The following is a 17,434-nucleotide window of genomic DNA, read 5'->3' as shown; positions in this document are numbered from 1 at the left end:
TTCGTTCTTTCTTTTCATACTCAAGGTAAGAGCTCAGCTGGTCCAGCAGCAGCAGGCAGCGGCAGCAGTGCAAGCAGCTCAGGCCCAAGCTGCTCAGATGGGAGCTTCAGGGCAGGTAAGGGCCCAGGAGCCAGTATCACTAGTTATAGGCCTGTAGCAAGTGCATGCTAGAGATGAGCATGGAGATGGGTTTCTGGTGGCTCTCTGATGAGGGGTCTGACATCCGTCACCCCGTTTATAAAGGGGATATGGGCTTTTATGCTGTTTCTCCTTTGCCTGAAGTCAGAGGCAGGATTTCATTGACAACCTTTCTGTGCATGCTCTCTGTCCCAAGTAGGTCAGATTGTTGCCTGTACTGATGCAGAAATGCACATCAATAGGACAGCCTACTGTGGTCACACTACAAGTCTGACTGTTGGTAACTGGAGTGTTTTACCTCTTCTTTCGTTAAACTTTCTTAGGTGACTGCTTTGTTGTGTAAACTGATTTCTGTACTGTGAATCTTTGCCTGCTATCACATGTGATTTACCTTCCATCTCAATGTATCAACCATAAAAATAGTATAGACAATGAAATATCTCTGCACTTCCCTTCCGTTCCTTTCATCTTTCATTCTTTTTCTGAGTGAAATGGGCAGTAGATATAGATTGCTCTTGTTCTGGATGTGAATTGTGGAGAAAAAATGGCATGGGTCGCAAGTGCAGAGTTACATGTAAGAAAAAAATGCTGGGTGAAAGCTTATTGTCTAACACAGTTTTCTTATCCTGCAATACACTTGTAGCCCCAGTGATTGTTCCTTGATGTGTGTCTGGTATGAAGGAGACATGGGGGACAAAAAATTGGGAATGGCTTGAGCTGAACTTCTCATCCCATTTTCCACAAGAATATGAAATAGTCTTTCGTGGCTTACCTCTGTAGTGTTTCATATTGAGACATTTTACAGACATGGGTAAGTACAATTATCACCACTTTGTAGATGAGGAGACTGAGGCAGACAGGTGAAATGAGGTTGTCTAGGATTAATGGCAGAGTTCTTTTCGTATACCCAGATATTCTGTGTCTGCATGCACCGTTTTCCCTTCAGCACACAAGTAACATAGATTAAATTAGACATTTGGAAGCTTTTTACATGGACTGTGATAACAATTGGTTCTTCAACATACATCTCCCAGACTTGTATCAAGAATAGTGTCTTGTACCATCATAACTCTCACATGGCCCACATCCTTGTTGGTGGCTAAGTTCTGTTTCTGTATTGGTTCTTTTGTTTGTGTCAACGTAACACAGGATGTAAAAGCTGAGCAGGGGTAAGTACAGTTGGTACAGTACTGGCAGCAATGCACAATTATCTTTCTACAGTTGAAATGTGAATTAAAACTTCCGTTTGTTTCTTAAATAATTTCCAGGTGGGAGCTGCAGGGACTTAGGCTGACTGGAAGGAGACCGGCTTTTTTTCTTTTTACTAACTTAATGGTGCTCTTTTCAACTCCTAAGCAGATGAATTGTGCTTATGTAGAGACAACTTCATTCCACATAATTGCCCCGTTTAGTGAATTCATATGCCAGTGGCTTAACAGCACGGTGCATTTGAAAAGTTTCAGGTGATGAGATGGTTGACAGCGGTTTTTGTATTGCAGCTTTATTCAGATGTGTAATAAACTCAGGGATTGCTCATTATCTATCAGGAATGGAGTTTAGAAAATTCCACATACAGGCTTTACTCCATTTATGTTCATGCCATTGCAATATGAGTCTACTAAAATTCACTTAATGCTGTGAAGTCCAGTAATAAAATGGGTTTCTTGTACTTGTGTAAATATTTTCTGTATATAGTTTTTAAGATTATGGCTGTGTACTATATTACAGTGCAGCTTTGGTGGTGAAAGTGTATATGGATTTTCTTTAATCAATAAGTTTCTTTTAAGAGTAGATTTTGCTTTGTATTTACTACATGTTTCACTAGCACTAGCATTTTTAATAAATCTGCCTTGATTTCTTCATTTGGTTCAGGAAAGCTTTTGTTATCAACAAACTCTATCCTAATCTTTGCTTGTTACATTTAAACTTAGTCTCTAGGGGCTTTCAAACTGGGAATTTTTGTTGATATGGCTGCGTTTTTCCTTTTCTGTAAAGTTTCTGTTCATCCTTCCTACATAAAAGTAAAAGCAATCCCAGGTTTAAACATGGATCCATGTGAGGTTTGAAGTTCTTCTGTGAAGTCGTAAAGACACCATGCAGGTCAGTGTTACCCTGCTTGGGTGTCTAGTCCTTGTGAGCATGTAACTCACAGGTGAAGCTGATAAATAAACAGAGTAGTGTCCTAGTGACCACAGGGTGCTACACAAGTGCTTGCAGCACCAAGAGAAAATCTGTAATCAACTGGAGTTCAAGTATTAATAAAGTTTTAAATCACTGTTCTGGTGCAACTCCGTAAGGTGCTCAGAATGCAGATTGGCTTTGAAAATCAGAACTGCCTTTAGTGGAATGACAGTGGCATAGTACTTACATATGCTCACCAGAAGCTGCATATTTATGGAATTCTGAATCTTTGGATTTTAGATGAAAGAAAATTACAAGTTTGGGATTCTAATTGTTATATTTTACTTAATTTTTATCAAATAATGGGGTTTGTATCTTACAGTGAAGGCAGACTCTCTTCCTTTGCTTGCTCTCTGTTTTTATAGGGTAAAATTCTTGATTCTGTAAATTGAGATAAATAAATATCACTTGTGGAGGAGGACTTGCCTTCAGCTTAAATATTTTTCAAAAGTACTTGAATGCTTCTGGTTGTCTTCTGTTTTTAGACTGACAAGAACTCCTTCATGGATATATTGCTTTGGATAAAACAGATGCAATATTTGTAACCCCGTTTCCCGACTCCTTTGTCAAAGGGTCACAGGTTTCATAAATGTAAATGAGCTGGAGAATGGGAAAAATAGATTACTTTTGTTAAGAGAGTGGGACTGGTGTCATTTTAAATATATTAATTTCCAAAGCACACATTTCAAAAAACAAAACCCACAAAAAATCAATACCAAAATTGTGTGCATGTGCATAAATATTTGACCAACCACAATACAACAAACAGCTGAAAACCTTTGAATTGGAGTTTGTCATGCTGGTGTTCAGTGGTTTCCCAGACACTTACACTCTGACTATGCTTCTAATTTCCTTGACCTCGGAGGAAGTAATCTAAATCTTCACACTTTGGTGGTGTGGCATGAGAAACAGGACCAAGATGGGACATGTGGGTCACCATAACATCCCTGGGATTTCACACGCTCTAGAGATCCATGTGCATTCACGAGGGTCTAAGATGGGGTGATTGTGCCTGGAAGGATATGTTTGGGTTTGGTTTTTTTTCCCCCTAGCAATTTCCCACTCCCCCCTTTTTTTTGTTGTTTTGTTTTTGTTTTTGTTTTTTTTTTGTTAGGGTTGTGTTGCTTCACCAGCTCTCATGTTGATACGATAGCTCTTCACTGCACTTTGTAGCATCCACCTGTGCTTTGTGCCAGTGCTGGGTTGTTGTGTTTGCTTGTGGTGGCTGTTGCATGCTGTGTGTGTACATGTGCATGTGTGTGTGATGTCTGAAGTGCTCTCATTTGTTTCCCTTTTGAAATCCTGTCTCTGACCATCCCTCTTTGCCTGGATGGAAAGGGACTGCATTGCTCTGATGTTGTGGACTAACAGCTGTGCTGAATTTGACACTTTTCTTTATCAGTTATTGCTTTCCTTTTTCAGTCTTGCTATGTTGTATTTAATTTTATTTATTTTTAACAATTGTAAGCACATGCATTCTCTGACTCTCTAGAGACATGTTGCTGGCTGCTTCAGTCCATTTACATAGAACACTAAGCAAGAATGCCCCAAACCATTTACTGAAAGGAGACTTCATTAACTCATAGGTTAGTTAGGGCCTCTATAGGTTCCTTGGTAATAGGTATGCTGGAAAAAAAAGTAGCCCAGAGAACTTTACTGTAGATCTTTGAAGTACCAAACAGAAGCTCTTTTACTCATAAGTTAATCTGCCAAAGTTACCCGAATACTACCTCAAAAATACGCTGTATTTGCTGTAAATTCTCAGCATATATGGTGTAATATCAAATTTTAAGTAACAGAGGGCTGTACAGATATATCTGATGTGATCTGTGTGGCTCATGCAGGCTGATGGTTCTGAAAGACACTTCTAGACACTGCAGAGTAGCTTAGTCCTAAGACTATGTTAAAATACAAATTCTAATGCTAACCTTCATAATTTGTCCTAAATGATTGTACTTTAGGGTGTGCTTAGTCTAGACATCTGGAGAATCAAATAGTGCATGAATAAGCTTGAGGCAGATTGTGGACTCATTACAGAATACTTTAGCACAGCTTAGGAATGGGTATTTGTCAAAGTGGTGGAAATTACAAGGATATATTTGACTTATTCTGTGGGTTATAAAAGGAAGGGAATAGCTTTTTCAAACCTAGAAGTCCTTTTTGTTGTCTTTGGCGTTGTTATACTGTCATAGGTTAGATTGGTCTGAAATTTTGCTCACTGCGGAGCATTCCTGCTGACAGTTGCTGTTGAACTGTCTGGCAGATTCTTTTATAATGAAGGGTGGCATATACTCTGAATCCTTTGAGTCCACAGTGCGGGAAGGCACATCAGAAACCTGTGACATTATAAAGCTTCTTATATGGAGCATTCTTGACAACGATCTTAGAGTACTTATTTCCAAGAATTCTAGAAATTCAAGATATCAGGCAAAATTTAGGAAAAGCCCTTCATGCAAACAATAGCATAGTCAACCCTTGACCCATGAATCTGAATCTACGTATCAGTTCTTTCAAGATACCTGGAATTCATTAGACGCTTTCTAAAAATGGATAGAAAGGGTATTAAAAGGAGTTTGATTTATAAGCTAGCATGTTAGGTTAACCTTTAGAGAAAAGCTCACTAACCTTCCCTTCATGCTCCCTTTCCCCCTAATTCCTGGAGGTTGCATGTGCTTCTCATCCTGCCAGTGCACTGCATTTCTTGTTTTGCGATTACTTTTGTCTGTTGTCCCTCTGTCCTCAAAGATGATCACCGCACCTATGGCCCGAGGTGGGATGCAAATAAGACCACGGTTCCCGCCTACCACCGCTGTGTCTGCTACACCGCCAAGCTCCATTCCTTTGGGCGGACAGCAAATGCCACAGGTATTTACTGAGTCAAAGCACATTGTGTCAGGAATTGTGCAAAGCGTTCAATACATTATTGTATAGCACTTGCTTTCAAGCAAGGGGAAGCTCACTTTTTCATCAAACAGCTAACTTGCTGGTGTTACTCAGGGTATTGGGCTGTTTAGGTTTCTTATGGATCCTTTTTCATTTTAAATAATAGGTTTTCTGAGAGCTTTGGATATCAAATAAAGCATTTTTAAAGCAGCATAGATCTTTTTTTTACTATTTAAAACATTTCCATGTTCATAATTGATTCAGATCTCAAATTAGAACTTAGTGGTTTCTGTTTAGTCTTTGTCCATGTTCCACAAGTGTGCATTTATGAGAGTGTTGCAAGTCAGTACTGCAGTGTACTGGCCGAGTTGTCTCTGGGACCTTACTTATCATGTATTCATGCCCTGTACAGGTGCTTCTTTCATTAATGGTAAACTTGGCTCATTTCAGTTTCAGTAGCTTCTTGGCATGGTATCAGGGACCAATAAAAATGGAGCTGTTCTCTTCTTTCACGGTTGTGTAGGAGGAACTGCCAGAAGGATTCGACTTGTACCTGCATCAGAGAAGAACCTGTGTAGGCAGGCTGGCAGCACCTATCCAGCTGTTGCTGGAAGAAGCGCGAGGTCAGAGCACTGCATCTGCCTGGTGCAGGTCCGGATCTGCTGAAGACCTCACAGTCATGTTTTTCAAGCAAAATGTGTCGTTTGGGGGGGGGGGCAGGAATGGGGAGAACTAGAACAAAATAGAACTGAGTTCTTTCCAGTAAGTCACAAAACAAGGCTCTGCTCTGCAGAGGTTTGCTGAGCCCTATGTGATTGGTGTTGGTTTAAATACGTATCATATTATGATGGTGGAATAGCGTTCAATTGCATTTTTCTATCTGTTACTCGTGAACCTCATGTCTTGTTCTTCTAGATATTATTTTTCAAATTTAATACTAGGTGCAGTTTTAGCTCTTAATGCCGCTGTATTTTGTTCATAGAGTTAATGACAGTTTCTTCAGTCTTTGCATTTTTGTTTCGTTTGCAAGCTTGTCATGGGGCTGTGGAATGTCTGAAACTCTGCTTCCTAGTGCTGCTGCATCAGGTTTAGTAGGCGCAGCCTTTTCTTCTCAGGAAATTGCTAAGGTAGATATAGTGACCAGAAAGATTCTGCAGACCTAGGGAACATGTCTGTTGTTGTTTCTAGTTTAAGATGGATGGTCATTTCCATCCAGGTCTTTGTATGTTAACTGAAATAAAACCCAGACATAGCTGTTGAGTCAAAGGAGAATTTACTTTGAGCTTTATTTGCTGTAGCAGTCTATATAGACTGAGACAATCCTCTCCCATGTGAAGTAGTCAGAGTATTGGGTTTGATGAGGCCTTCTGATAGTTAGGTATTTGACTGGCTTATATTTAATATTTGAGTCATAACAAAAGACCTCTAGTTTAAGCATTCAGTGCCATAGGCTGATGTTTTACTGCTGTTATGTGTGTGGTTATTGAGGAGCTTTGATTTCTGACACCAAGTGAATTGGTCATCAAGGACTGCTCTCAGTAGCATGCCAAGGATTGTGAAAATTACGTAGAAGACTGAACAACTAGAGAAGGCAGTTCTTTATGAACAATGGTTGGAGTGAAAATGAGTCCTAAGCAGGTGGTAGGATGAGTGAGTGAGTTGTGGTTTAATGGTGGTGGGAAGCATGTTTTTAAAGCCAGTCTGACATGCCATGTACTTGAGAGCTCTGGATCAGCATGAATCTCTAGTGCTGTCTGCCAAAACACTTTGTTCAGGTTCTAGGTGAATTAGAAATTAGAAATGTTGTCATTTATGCCTCTTAATTTTGTAAAATGCTTAGATAATATTGTCTGTTGGATATGCTACAACTTCCTTGTCATCAAAGCCCTTGCAGCTGTTCACAATAGGAGTAAAGGGCTGTAGCATATATCTGGTTATTAATTACTCATTTAGGAGCCTGTCATCTCCTTGACCATAGTATCAAAAGTCTTTTAAACTTGGTGATAGGTGATTCAGGGTGTCTTGTCTCTTTAGAAAAGAATCTTGGTATTGCACTGAAGAATCTCTTTCAACAAAAGGACCAGATGTGATATCAATACTGTACGGCTATTTGTTTTTATCCCACATGAGAGAGATGTCAGTCTGCCCTTATCACAAGGCTCAGTTGATTCTGCAGTGTTTTTTTTTGTTTGGTTGGGGGTTTTTTGCTGTTATGGTCTTTTAAATCAAAATAATATATTTACTGATATGGCATTGTATTCCACAATCTCCTGGTCTTTTGAATTGCCAGAGAATTAGAACTGACTTTTTCTTTTCTTAGCTGAAGTTTGTTTGTGCCTGAATAGTTACCAAACATGAACTACAATCAGTGTTAGTGGCACTTATTGAACAGCTAAGAGAAGTTTCATATACCATGTTTGGATTGGCTCAAGAAACCTGCTGATCTTGAAATTTTGAAAGATTAAACTAATAGTTTTTGCTTTAGCAATTAGATAACTAATGTGCTAATACCAATCATTCTCCTGTATTTCTAGTGTCAAAACCTTTAAGTTCAGTCTACAAATTTATTGCAATCTGCAATAGTATGAACTCCCAATTTATTGTTGGCACAGAAATCTTCAGTGAATTGAAAATATAGGGGAAAAAAGTAAAACTGAGTTAATATTAAAATAAAACAAGGCATACTGGCATGACTGGGAATATGGAAACCTGTATCTGAACTTATTTGAAGCTTTACAGAGTTTCCATTTTGTCATGTGAAGCAGCATAATGGTGAACTTTAAACCCAGTTTGCAGCAGAGTAGGCAAGGCTGTGCTTACTGGCTTAACATTGAAACTGTAACTACAGTAGTGTGAATGCTTTCTAGAGTTTTCCTTTAGATTAAAAGTGTTTCTACTGTTCCTCATTATTACCCATCACTTCCTTGTTGCAGTCTCCTTTTCCTTGCCGTTAGCTTCTGCATATTATACTCTCTTGCTACTGGGAGCTTCTGAAAAACTCTCGCTAGCCTTATCTACTGAGTGCTGTTCCTTGCCTGAGACTCAGCAAACTGGAGGTAGGCCTCATAGCTAAGTTTATCTCCCAGCATGGTGTGCTCTAAACACTAAGTATAGCTTTGATATAGTGGATATTAAGTGCAAACTTTTGTGATGCAAGCCTAAATATCTTTTGGGCAAGACTTCAGAAGATTAGGGCTTGGTGTCATGATCAGGTCACTGTAGAGTTGCAGAGTAAATTCTTGTTCAGTGGGCTGTAATAACTGTCCATGAATATGCTTGTAGATGCAGAAAATCTCATCCTGTGGTAAAAAAGCATGTAGTTGCACTTCCTTATATATGTTGAAGATGAAGGATATACAAATGGTCAGTAACGATGGCTTAACTCTGGAGTTAGAGGAGCTAAATGAGTTTAATGGATTTGAAGCTCTGGAGGGAAGGGTTTTTTTGTCTTTTGGGTTTATTGGGTACTTTCGTTTCTTGTTTTTTTTTAAACCTTCTTTTTAGTGGGAGTCAGTTGGAAAGAGCATTCCCTAGCAGTTGAAAGTTCTTAAAATTGTTATAATCTTAATCCATATTCTGTAAACAATGTAGAAATCTAAAGCTGAAAGCGTCTTTAGATCTGTTCTATAGAAAGACATCTGACATTATGATGTAGCAAATTAACTGCTTTCAAAGAAAAGGAAGGCAGTAAGTTCAGAATTGCATACTTCTGAGTGCATGTTTTTGAAAATGTCGCAGTTTTGCTTAATATTAGAGAGTAGCCTTTGGTATTCTGAAATGAAGCTGGCAGAGAGCAAACCTGTTACAAGGAGGAAAGCTGTTTGCCTATGCATGTACTTAAATGAGAAGGGGTAATGCAAAAAAGCGTTCTATGCATATGTGCACAGTAGATGCTGCATGTTCTTTGCTTTCTGCAACATTTGTAAATTAATGTGAAGAGACCTTGGTGTTGAAGTACATACAGAAGCTTAAATCTGTCAAAAAAACCTAATGAAATCTTTCTCCTTCCTTCCCAAAACACAAGGATTTAAGTTTTCAGACTTAATTTTGTCTAACTGGAGACACTTAAAAGGGGCCTGATTTTCAGGAAGTGATGAACCACTGAAAAGTGGTCTTAGTTTGACTTGAAAAATGAGTGCAGCATCCATATGCGTAAGTTCTAAATCACTTGCTGTTTAATAGAATGTTAAATAAAATTGTTAAAAAAATAAATCAAGGAGTGCTTTTTACAGTGTTCATCCTAGCTTCCTTCCAAACAGTGGTGAGATGCCTGGTTTCTGTGGGAGGCAGACTATGTATGCTTTTCAATCTCAGAAATGCTTTTCCAGCTGTTGAGGAGACACGTGCTGTTAAAGAATCCACCGCATATGGAAACAGTAAGCAGTCTCTGTATGTGTTGATTGTGGAGAAAAGGAAGATATAATAGCTGATTTAAAACGTAATTTCAGCCTCACTTGTTCTAGATACTGCCTTTGTAGGAGAGGCTGTGAAGGTAATGGAGTTACTGAAGATTTAAAAAAAATAAACATCATAGTATGTCAGGCTGCGTTTGATTTTAAACTGTGCTTTAACGGATGATAAACTAGTATCTTCAAGTTTGGTAGTTCTACATTTGTACCTAGCTGGGGATTGTTTGGGCCCATTTTATTTTTTTTTTAATCTTATTTTTTTTTAGTGGAGTGTGACCTCTTGCATAGCTGTAGTGTGATATTCCACGCAACGCATTTCCTGTCATAGTCAGTGCGTACATGCAAAAGTAGACCATGCAATACTTACTTTTTGGTATGCTAAATATCATGTCCTCTGGAAACAGTTGGATGGCTTAGATGGAATGAGTGAGTGAAGGCCAACACCAAATTGCAGTGCACATGAAGTGTATGGGACTTGTGGATTTACTGGGACCTTTGCTTAAAAATGGTTTAGACTGAGGGAAACAGAGTTGTTAATTCATAACGGTGCTAATCAATGACTTACAGAATGGACGCGTGGGTGAGTGAGTCACAGTATGTGGCCTCTGCGGGCTAATTCAGTTTGGTTTTGTATGTACGTACTTACAGCCTCAGGTCATAAGAACTCTGTGTGTGCCTTAAACACGATCACTTAGTATCTGCATTACTATACTATGCTCCTGGCCATGATACAGGTTTTTTTGTTTGGTTTTAAGTGATCAAGGGGAAAATGACCATTAGAACAGTTGTGAGAAGTTGCTTTCATTTGAGCATCATCTGGCTCTGGCACTTTATAGTGTACAGAATAAACTTAATTGTTACCCAGAGTTTGATGCTGTTCCTGAAATTCTCTTATTCGTCTTTTTGTCCTTCAGGCAAACCTCATCATTCTCCAAAGGTCAGAAAGCTACTTCATTTTTTTTCCACCCAGCCATTCATTTTGGAGTGTTTCTATCTCCACTCAGATTTTCAAAGTTGAATATTTAAACAAGATGTTGGTGGTTTGTCTTACTTAATTTTTTTTTTTTCTTCCTTCCTCCTAAAGAAAAACCAGTTGGGAAGCTACAGTCAAGTCTGACAGACCTCTGAAAACTGTAATTAAAATGTCAAAATAAGGAGGGTTTTGTATAGCTGTTAATTCTCAAGTTAGAACTGTCTCTTCTTCCTGCTCTTTACTCTGGTTCTAATAAAGTAAAGGTTTTTCAGATGGCTCTTCTGACATTTTAATTGCAACATGATGGTTTAGGAAATGAAAAACAATTATTAAACAGCTATTCAAATTATGTGCAGTTTTAATGGTTATTTCTAGTAAAGTTGCTATGAAGTACTGCCCTGAGAGCCTCAGGAGTGGTACAGGTGGGACTGTCATTATGGGGGAGAACAGGAAGCTAACACTTCATTTCTTGTAGGCCTGAGGATATGCTTCTCTCCGTAGGTAAAGCCTTTTAGTTAGGTTCCCATCCTGTACTCCCTTTTGTTGTTATTGATCTTATCTCTTTCCACGTTTCAGGTCAGCCAGAACAATGTTACTATGATGTCATCCCCATCTCCTGTCCAGCAAGCTCAAACACCCCAATCAATGCCTCCGCCACCACAGCCGCAGCCATCTCCTCAGCCAGGCCAGCCAACTTCTCAGCCAAATTCAAATGTCAGGTGAGCTGGACTGCAACTTTTGAGGACCTTTGTCAGTGCTGTAAGGGTGAGGTTTTCAGAGGCATTCAATATATCTTACTCTCTTTCCATTGAAGTAAATGAATTTTAGCATGAACTTCAATGAGAGCACAGGTGGGATTGTGCTGAATATACTCTGAAAACCCCCATTTTAAATAAAGAAGCTGTGTATGAAATCCTCACCGAGTGTATTGGCAGAGCTACAGAGTACCATAGCGATGCTTACTAAAAGCATATCTACTCACAGCCTGATCATGCTTCCTTGTCAGATTCTGGCATGTTTTATTTTATGCTTATTTTTCAGCTCTGGCCCAGCTCCATCACCCAGCAGCTTTCTCCCCAGCCCATCTCCACAACCATCCCAGAGCCCAGCAGCTGCACGAACACCTCAGAATTTTAGCGTCCCATCCCCAGGTCCCTTAAACACTCCAGGTAAATGATCTGAGAACTGTACTGCAGACCGTGAGTTCAGGTATGTTTTGGTAACTGTAATAGTTCCCAGGAATCCTGTTATTGTTTGGCACGATATAAACTTTAAAGAGCTCTACAAAGCAGACAGCATTGCAAGTAGTGAACGTGTCACATGCACCATATAACACAACAACATGGATATCTCAAATCAAAATAAATTGAAACCTCTTTTCTCATCACTGACCTGTGTAACGGGTTTTTGTAACGTCCCCAATCTTTTGAAAAAAGAATGATGCTTAACTTATTGGAGCAAATTTATAGAGACATAATGATTCCTTGGTTCCATGCAGGAAGGAGCCCTTAGCAACAGCGTGCAATGTAATTAAAGGTGTAACCACTTAATCACAGGTGGCAGGCTGCTTTGATCCAGAACACCTTCCTAGGTGTACTCTGACACTTGTACTCTTCTCTCTCCCAGATGTAACAAGCAGTTTCTGATGCTGTGAATGGAAGTAACATACTGTCTCCTTCTTATACCAGTGTTATGTGCACTGCAGTTTTGAAAGCACCAACTTAAGGAAAACTGCAGCAAATTCACTGTGTTGATTTAGTGTTTAATGTACCAGAGTGAAGGCTAAATGGAAGACCTAGAAAATGAGTATATGAAACTTTGGACCTTTTCAGAAAAAAATGGGAATTGCTGTTCTGTCCACAGAATACATTATTTCTACACAAAGACCAGTTGGACAAGCACTTAAACTGTGGAGGGCATCCACTTGTGGATTTGGATATTTGGTGGGAGCTACACTTTGAGTGTGCCACATTTCAGATCCAGATTCTGAAATGTGAGAATGCTGTTCTGCAGTATATTTTATCATCCCTGTGTCATGCAGTCTTTACTTCTTGCCAGGAAATCCAAATTCTGTCATGAGTCCAGCCAGTTCTAGCCAGTCAGAGGAGCAACAGTATCTGGAGAAACTCAAACAGCTATCAAAATATATTGAGCCACTCCGGAGGATGATCAATAAAATAGATAAAAATGAAGGTGAGGTTCCCTATATTTAGTCATACATTTCTCTCCGTTGACTATATCTTCTGATAAAAGAAGCAGTACCTTGCCTTTTGTGATGGTTTCTATTCCAGGGATTAAAAAAGACAGTGAAAGTTAGTTGCTCTTTCTTGCCTATAACTGTAAAGGTTTTACTGTGGAGAGTGGGTAAAATCCTCATCCTTAAATTCCCATCAGTTTTCCTTTACTTCTGATGTTTTTGAGACACATAGAGCTTACGCAATGGATGTAGTTATGATTAGATGAAAGATCTTTGATCCTCACTACTTTCTTCAGTGTTGGCTCATGTTTTCTCTTTTAATAGTATACTGTATTTCTGTCTGCAAGTATGGAAGCTGTTCTTGTAGTCAGTGTTTGTGTCTCTGATACTATTTCAGACAGGAAGAAGGACCTGAGTAAAATGAAGAGTCTCTTAGATATCCTGACTGACCCTTCAAAACGGTAACTCCCTTTCTTTTTGGCTGGACATCAGGTTCCCCAGCTCTTCCAGAAATTTGATGTTTAGCCTCCAGCCATGTTGGCATTGAAGCTGTCTGTGGGGCTCAGATAGCAGAAACACTTCAGCTGACGTGACCATTTTGTGGTGATGAAATTTTCTCCTTTTCTGCAGGTGCCCTCTGAAGACACTGCAGAAATGTGAAATTGCTCTGGAGAAGCTGAAAAACGATATGGCTGTGGTGTGTAATGCTTTGTGCTAGCAGGAGATAAGCAATTAATTCCAAAGGGTCTTATGATTTGGCAGGATAATTTTTTGTGTTTCTTGTTGCTCATGCTGTTAAGACTTCAAGTAAGGTTGGACAAAGTAAGAAAATGAAAAAAATGGGCAAGCTTTTACTTCATGGAAGTTGCCTGTCTGTATCTTTTAACTGAACTTTCAGATTCTTGTGCTTTGTGCAAAGACTTGAGTAATTCTTTCTATGAACTTTTGCAGCTGATTTCAGGACAGACTTCCTAAATGAAAGCTGTGGATGGCTGCTTTTTTTTTTTTTTCTTAATGTTACTGTATGCAGTTTTGAGAGTCCTTTGCATTTCATGCGTTCGAAGTTTACTGCTATAAAATTTTGCAGAATCAATAGTAGAAATTTCTTTTTTGGTGATGATTGAAAGAAAAGGGGCTTCTCTTGTGTTTTAGCCTACTCCACCTCCTCCGCCAGTGCCCCCCACCAAACAGCAGTACTTGTGTCAGCCACTTTTGGATGCTGTTTTGGCCAACATCCGTTCACCAGTCTTCAACCATTCCCTTTACCGTACATTTATGCCAGCCATGACTGCAATTCACGGACCACCGATCACGTATGTATCATTGTCTGTCCTAAATGTTCATTATTTAAGGAAAAAATGTTTGTTTGTAGAAACTATTAAAAGAACAGATGGGTTTATGGACAGATGTGAGTTATATCTTTCCTTTTTACACCTGTAAAATATTTGACAAATGTAGTGTTGGCATAACATTTTCACCGAGTACTTTTGTGGATTGTATTTTACATAGAGCCCCAGTTGCTTCTCCTCGAAAACGGAAATATGAAGAGGATGAAAGACAGACCATACCAAATGTCTTACAAGGGGAAGTTGCAAGATTAAATCCTAAATTCCTGGTGAACCTGGACCCTTCCCACTGCAGTAATAATGGCACAGTTCATCTCATATGCAAGCTAGGTAAGCAAGAAGAAACTAAAGGCTGAATTCAGAAAGAAGTGCTGAGCTTGACTGTAGAAATTTGAAGAGTTTTTTGCTTACAGTCTTGAATCTTGCCAACCTGTAACTTCTGTGCAAAGTCTGTACTTACCGGCCTCATAGCACTGCTTAATCATGGCATTCTACACAGCCTACTTCAGGGTACACCTGGAGATTTCATTCACACTGACTGATCTTTTCTTTGCACTGAAGTTGCAACTGGTAATCTCATTTAGTGTCTAGAAAATTATTTGTTGCAACAGTCTTGATTCCTGATTTGCCCTATACTGATATGTGAGAATTGTTCTGCCTCCAACAGCTAGGACAAAGCTAGAGAAATGTTGAGTTAATTTTTGGGAGGGTCTATTTCAATTTGTAGTAATGATCACTGATAATGGTGTGTGTTCAAGAAAGAAATTCAGATTGTATTTTTTTTTTTTGTCTCAGCTGAATAATCATAAAGTGTTATAGTCCATTGACTTGTTTTGCTCTTGGATTCCAATGGGGAAAATAAATTCTTTCATCCTCCCCTTTGTTTGAGAAATCTGAACTGGTTTTATCCTGGAATATTAGCACTTAATTTTCAAAAAAGGGGTGTCTAACTTTGTGAAGTTCAGCAGATGAAATGGTGAGATTGGCAAGGTGCAGAAATGTGTAAGAGATGGAGCTATGTTTGCCAGGCTTTTCTTCCAAGACTTTAAGTGTTGTTAAAGTGAGTGATGATGTTGCCTTCCAGTAAAAATGGGGATGTACAGCCTGGTTGATCCTTGGGGTTCAGAGGCTAGAAACAAAGCTGAATTGTGCACAAAAAAACTCCTCCATCCAGCAAGCAATGCTTTGTTCTGATGGGAAGTGTGTTTGCATTCTAGATGACAAGAATCTTCCAAATGTCCCACCACTACAGCTCAGCGTTCCAGCAGACTACCCAGATCAGAGCCCTCTGTGGATAAAAAATCCTAGACAGTACGGTACGAGGATGCTAGCATGACATTTGTTGGGCATGTATATGTGGTAATAGCAGGGAAATGTAAACACCTAATATTACTATTTAAAAAAAAAATTATTATTTTGATTTTTATTTATTTTATTTTTATTATAACTCTGTTTATCTGTTACCTTTTTTTTCCAGCAGCCAATCCCTTTTTGCAGTCAGTGTATCGGTACATGACTTCAAAACTATTGCAACTTCCAGACAAGCATTCAGTCACGGCGCTCTTAAACACCTGGGCACAAAGCATTCGTCAGGCCTGCCTCTCTGCTGCATAACATCTCACTTTCTAAATTGTGAAGCAAGAAAGAAGATCTCGACAGCTGGCCTCTTCCACGTGCCACTGGAAAATCACAGGCATTTTGGGGAGGGTACTTCAGAATAAAAGCCTTATGTTGTTTTGTTTCTAGGTGTCAGGCTCAGTAGAGAACCTGATGTTAGACTTAGCTTTCATGCTCTTTATCTTCTGCCTCTGTGGACTTTTGCCAGCATTTTCAAATATACAAAATGTGTATATATGGTTCTTGAGACTGTATTAGGATAAGTTTTTATTGTCTTCTTAGAGAAGAAATTATTTGTGGACTTCCATCGGGGAGTCTGGTATAAGAGGGAGTAGGGAGAGAATGTCCTAATTCGCTTCAAAGTTTGCTCAGTGCCAGTATTCCTTTCACACTGTATGTTTTGTGACCTGATACTGCCCCACAAATAAATTAGCTGCAACTAGACTGTGCTTGCAGACTTGTCAGTGGTTGCAGGAACCTTTTGCCTATTAGCTTTGCCCAGAGATGGGATAAACTATAGCTTTTTAAGGCATCCCCCAAATATGTGAGATAAATCTGGATAATTATACTTGGGGGTGGGGAACCAAATAGAGCAAAAAAGTATTTTATAGCTTATTTTAAACACTACTTTGTATAAACGGTTTTTGGTTAGCACGGACCACGTGTTTCTCACTCCAAAAAAATGAGGTGATGAGAAAGAAGAGATATTAATGTGCACACTGACTTGCTCTATAAACTCAGTAAATGTGTACAAAGCAATCCAGCAGGCTTGTAGCTACATTTCTTCTTTTACTAAGAGTGTCGCTGAGGTGTCTGGCTTCCTTTGGGAGTTGATGCAGTTCAGTGAAAATGCTTCTATGCTACATCAGTTTGTTTAAAAAGAAAAGGAAAAAACCAACATAGCTCAGGAAAAGAACTGAGAAATAATATTTTGTGCCTTGAGCAATGATGGGCACTCAAGTCAGTCATCAGCTGCCTTATTGTCGGGCACTTCTAATGAAAACATTTGCCAAGAGTAACTCTAATTTCATGCATAGTGTGATTGTTTTATTTCCCCCTTGCTTCTAAGTTGCTCACTCTTAATTTCCTGGTGCAGAAGAATTTCAAATTTCAGATGTTCCCATTAGATCCTGCTCCATCTCCCTGTATTGTGCAGCAAACCTTAAAGAGTAGCTGGGCTCTCTTACAGTCGTGTTAAGAAATTGCTATGACCTTTGTAAATCTGTGTGGTGTCATCAGTTTTAGGATGTTTTTGAACGTGGGTACTTAGTAAGCACTGACTGAGGCAGCAGAATGCTATCAGTATTTTGTACATGAACTAATGCATTATCTGTTTGTTTCTATTGTAATAAATTTATTATTATTCCTGTGTTGGATGCTAACGTTATACTGCTCTTCCCATGTTGATCCTTAGAAACCAGTTCTGTTGTGTCCACAGAGTGATTCAATCTTTGGAACCACTCACTTAAAGAAATGGTAGAACACATTCCTTACTCTAATCACATCTTTAAGAGAACTGCAGATCTGTTGCTAAAACTGGTTGTGTAGGATGAGCAAGTCCTTTCCAAGTCCTTTCTGGCTGGAGGAGAGTGATAATAAGAGTGAAGGGCCTTAAGTAACTGTTCTCGGACGTTTTCTTGTTATGTGTTATTTACTGCCACGTCTGTTTAGGCAGCAATCACCTGTCTTG

The 17,434-nt window shown here is 39.1% G+C and overlaps 1 protein-coding gene across 4 annotated transcripts in view; it reads left to right on the top strand.

The window, feature by feature from the left end:
• Positions 1-17,131, top strand: part of MED15 (mediator complex subunit 15) — a 30,703-nt gene extending 13,572 nt beyond the window's left edge. For 2 of the 4 annotated variants that reach the window (XM_068412914.1, XM_068412917.1), the window contains 11 exons: positions 26-115; positions 5,065-5,184; positions 11,161-11,303; positions 11,626-11,753; positions 12,643-12,777; positions 13,179-13,242; positions 13,412-13,478; positions 13,934-14,094; positions 14,291-14,457; positions 15,345-15,443; positions 15,605-17,131. In XM_068412914.1, the coding sequence (XP_068269015.1) occupies positions 26-115; positions 5,065-5,184; positions 11,161-11,303; positions 11,626-11,753; positions 12,643-12,777; positions 13,179-13,242; positions 13,412-13,478; positions 13,934-14,094; positions 14,291-14,457; positions 15,345-15,443; positions 15,605-15,741 (1,311 nt within the window). In that variant the 3' untranslated portion in view covers positions 15,742-17,131. The remainder of the gene's footprint in view (positions 1-25; positions 116-5,064; positions 5,185-11,160; positions 11,304-11,625; positions 11,754-12,642; positions 12,778-13,178; positions 13,243-13,411; positions 13,479-13,933; positions 14,095-14,290; positions 14,458-15,344; positions 15,444-15,604) is intronic. The other 2 variants (XM_068412915.1, XM_068412916.1) reach the window with 2 other exon arrangements.
• Positions 17,132-17,434: the final 303 nt, after the last annotated feature.

This window comes from Nyctibius grandis, chromosome 14 (genome assembly GCF_013368605.1).
Source record: "Nyctibius grandis isolate bNycGra1 chromosome 14, bNycGra1.pri, whole genome shotgun sequence".
Lineage (NCBI taxonomy): Eukaryota > Metazoa > Chordata > Aves > Nyctibiiformes > Nyctibiidae > Nyctibius > Nyctibius grandis.
This window is presented reverse-complemented; position numbering and strand designations above follow the sequence as displayed.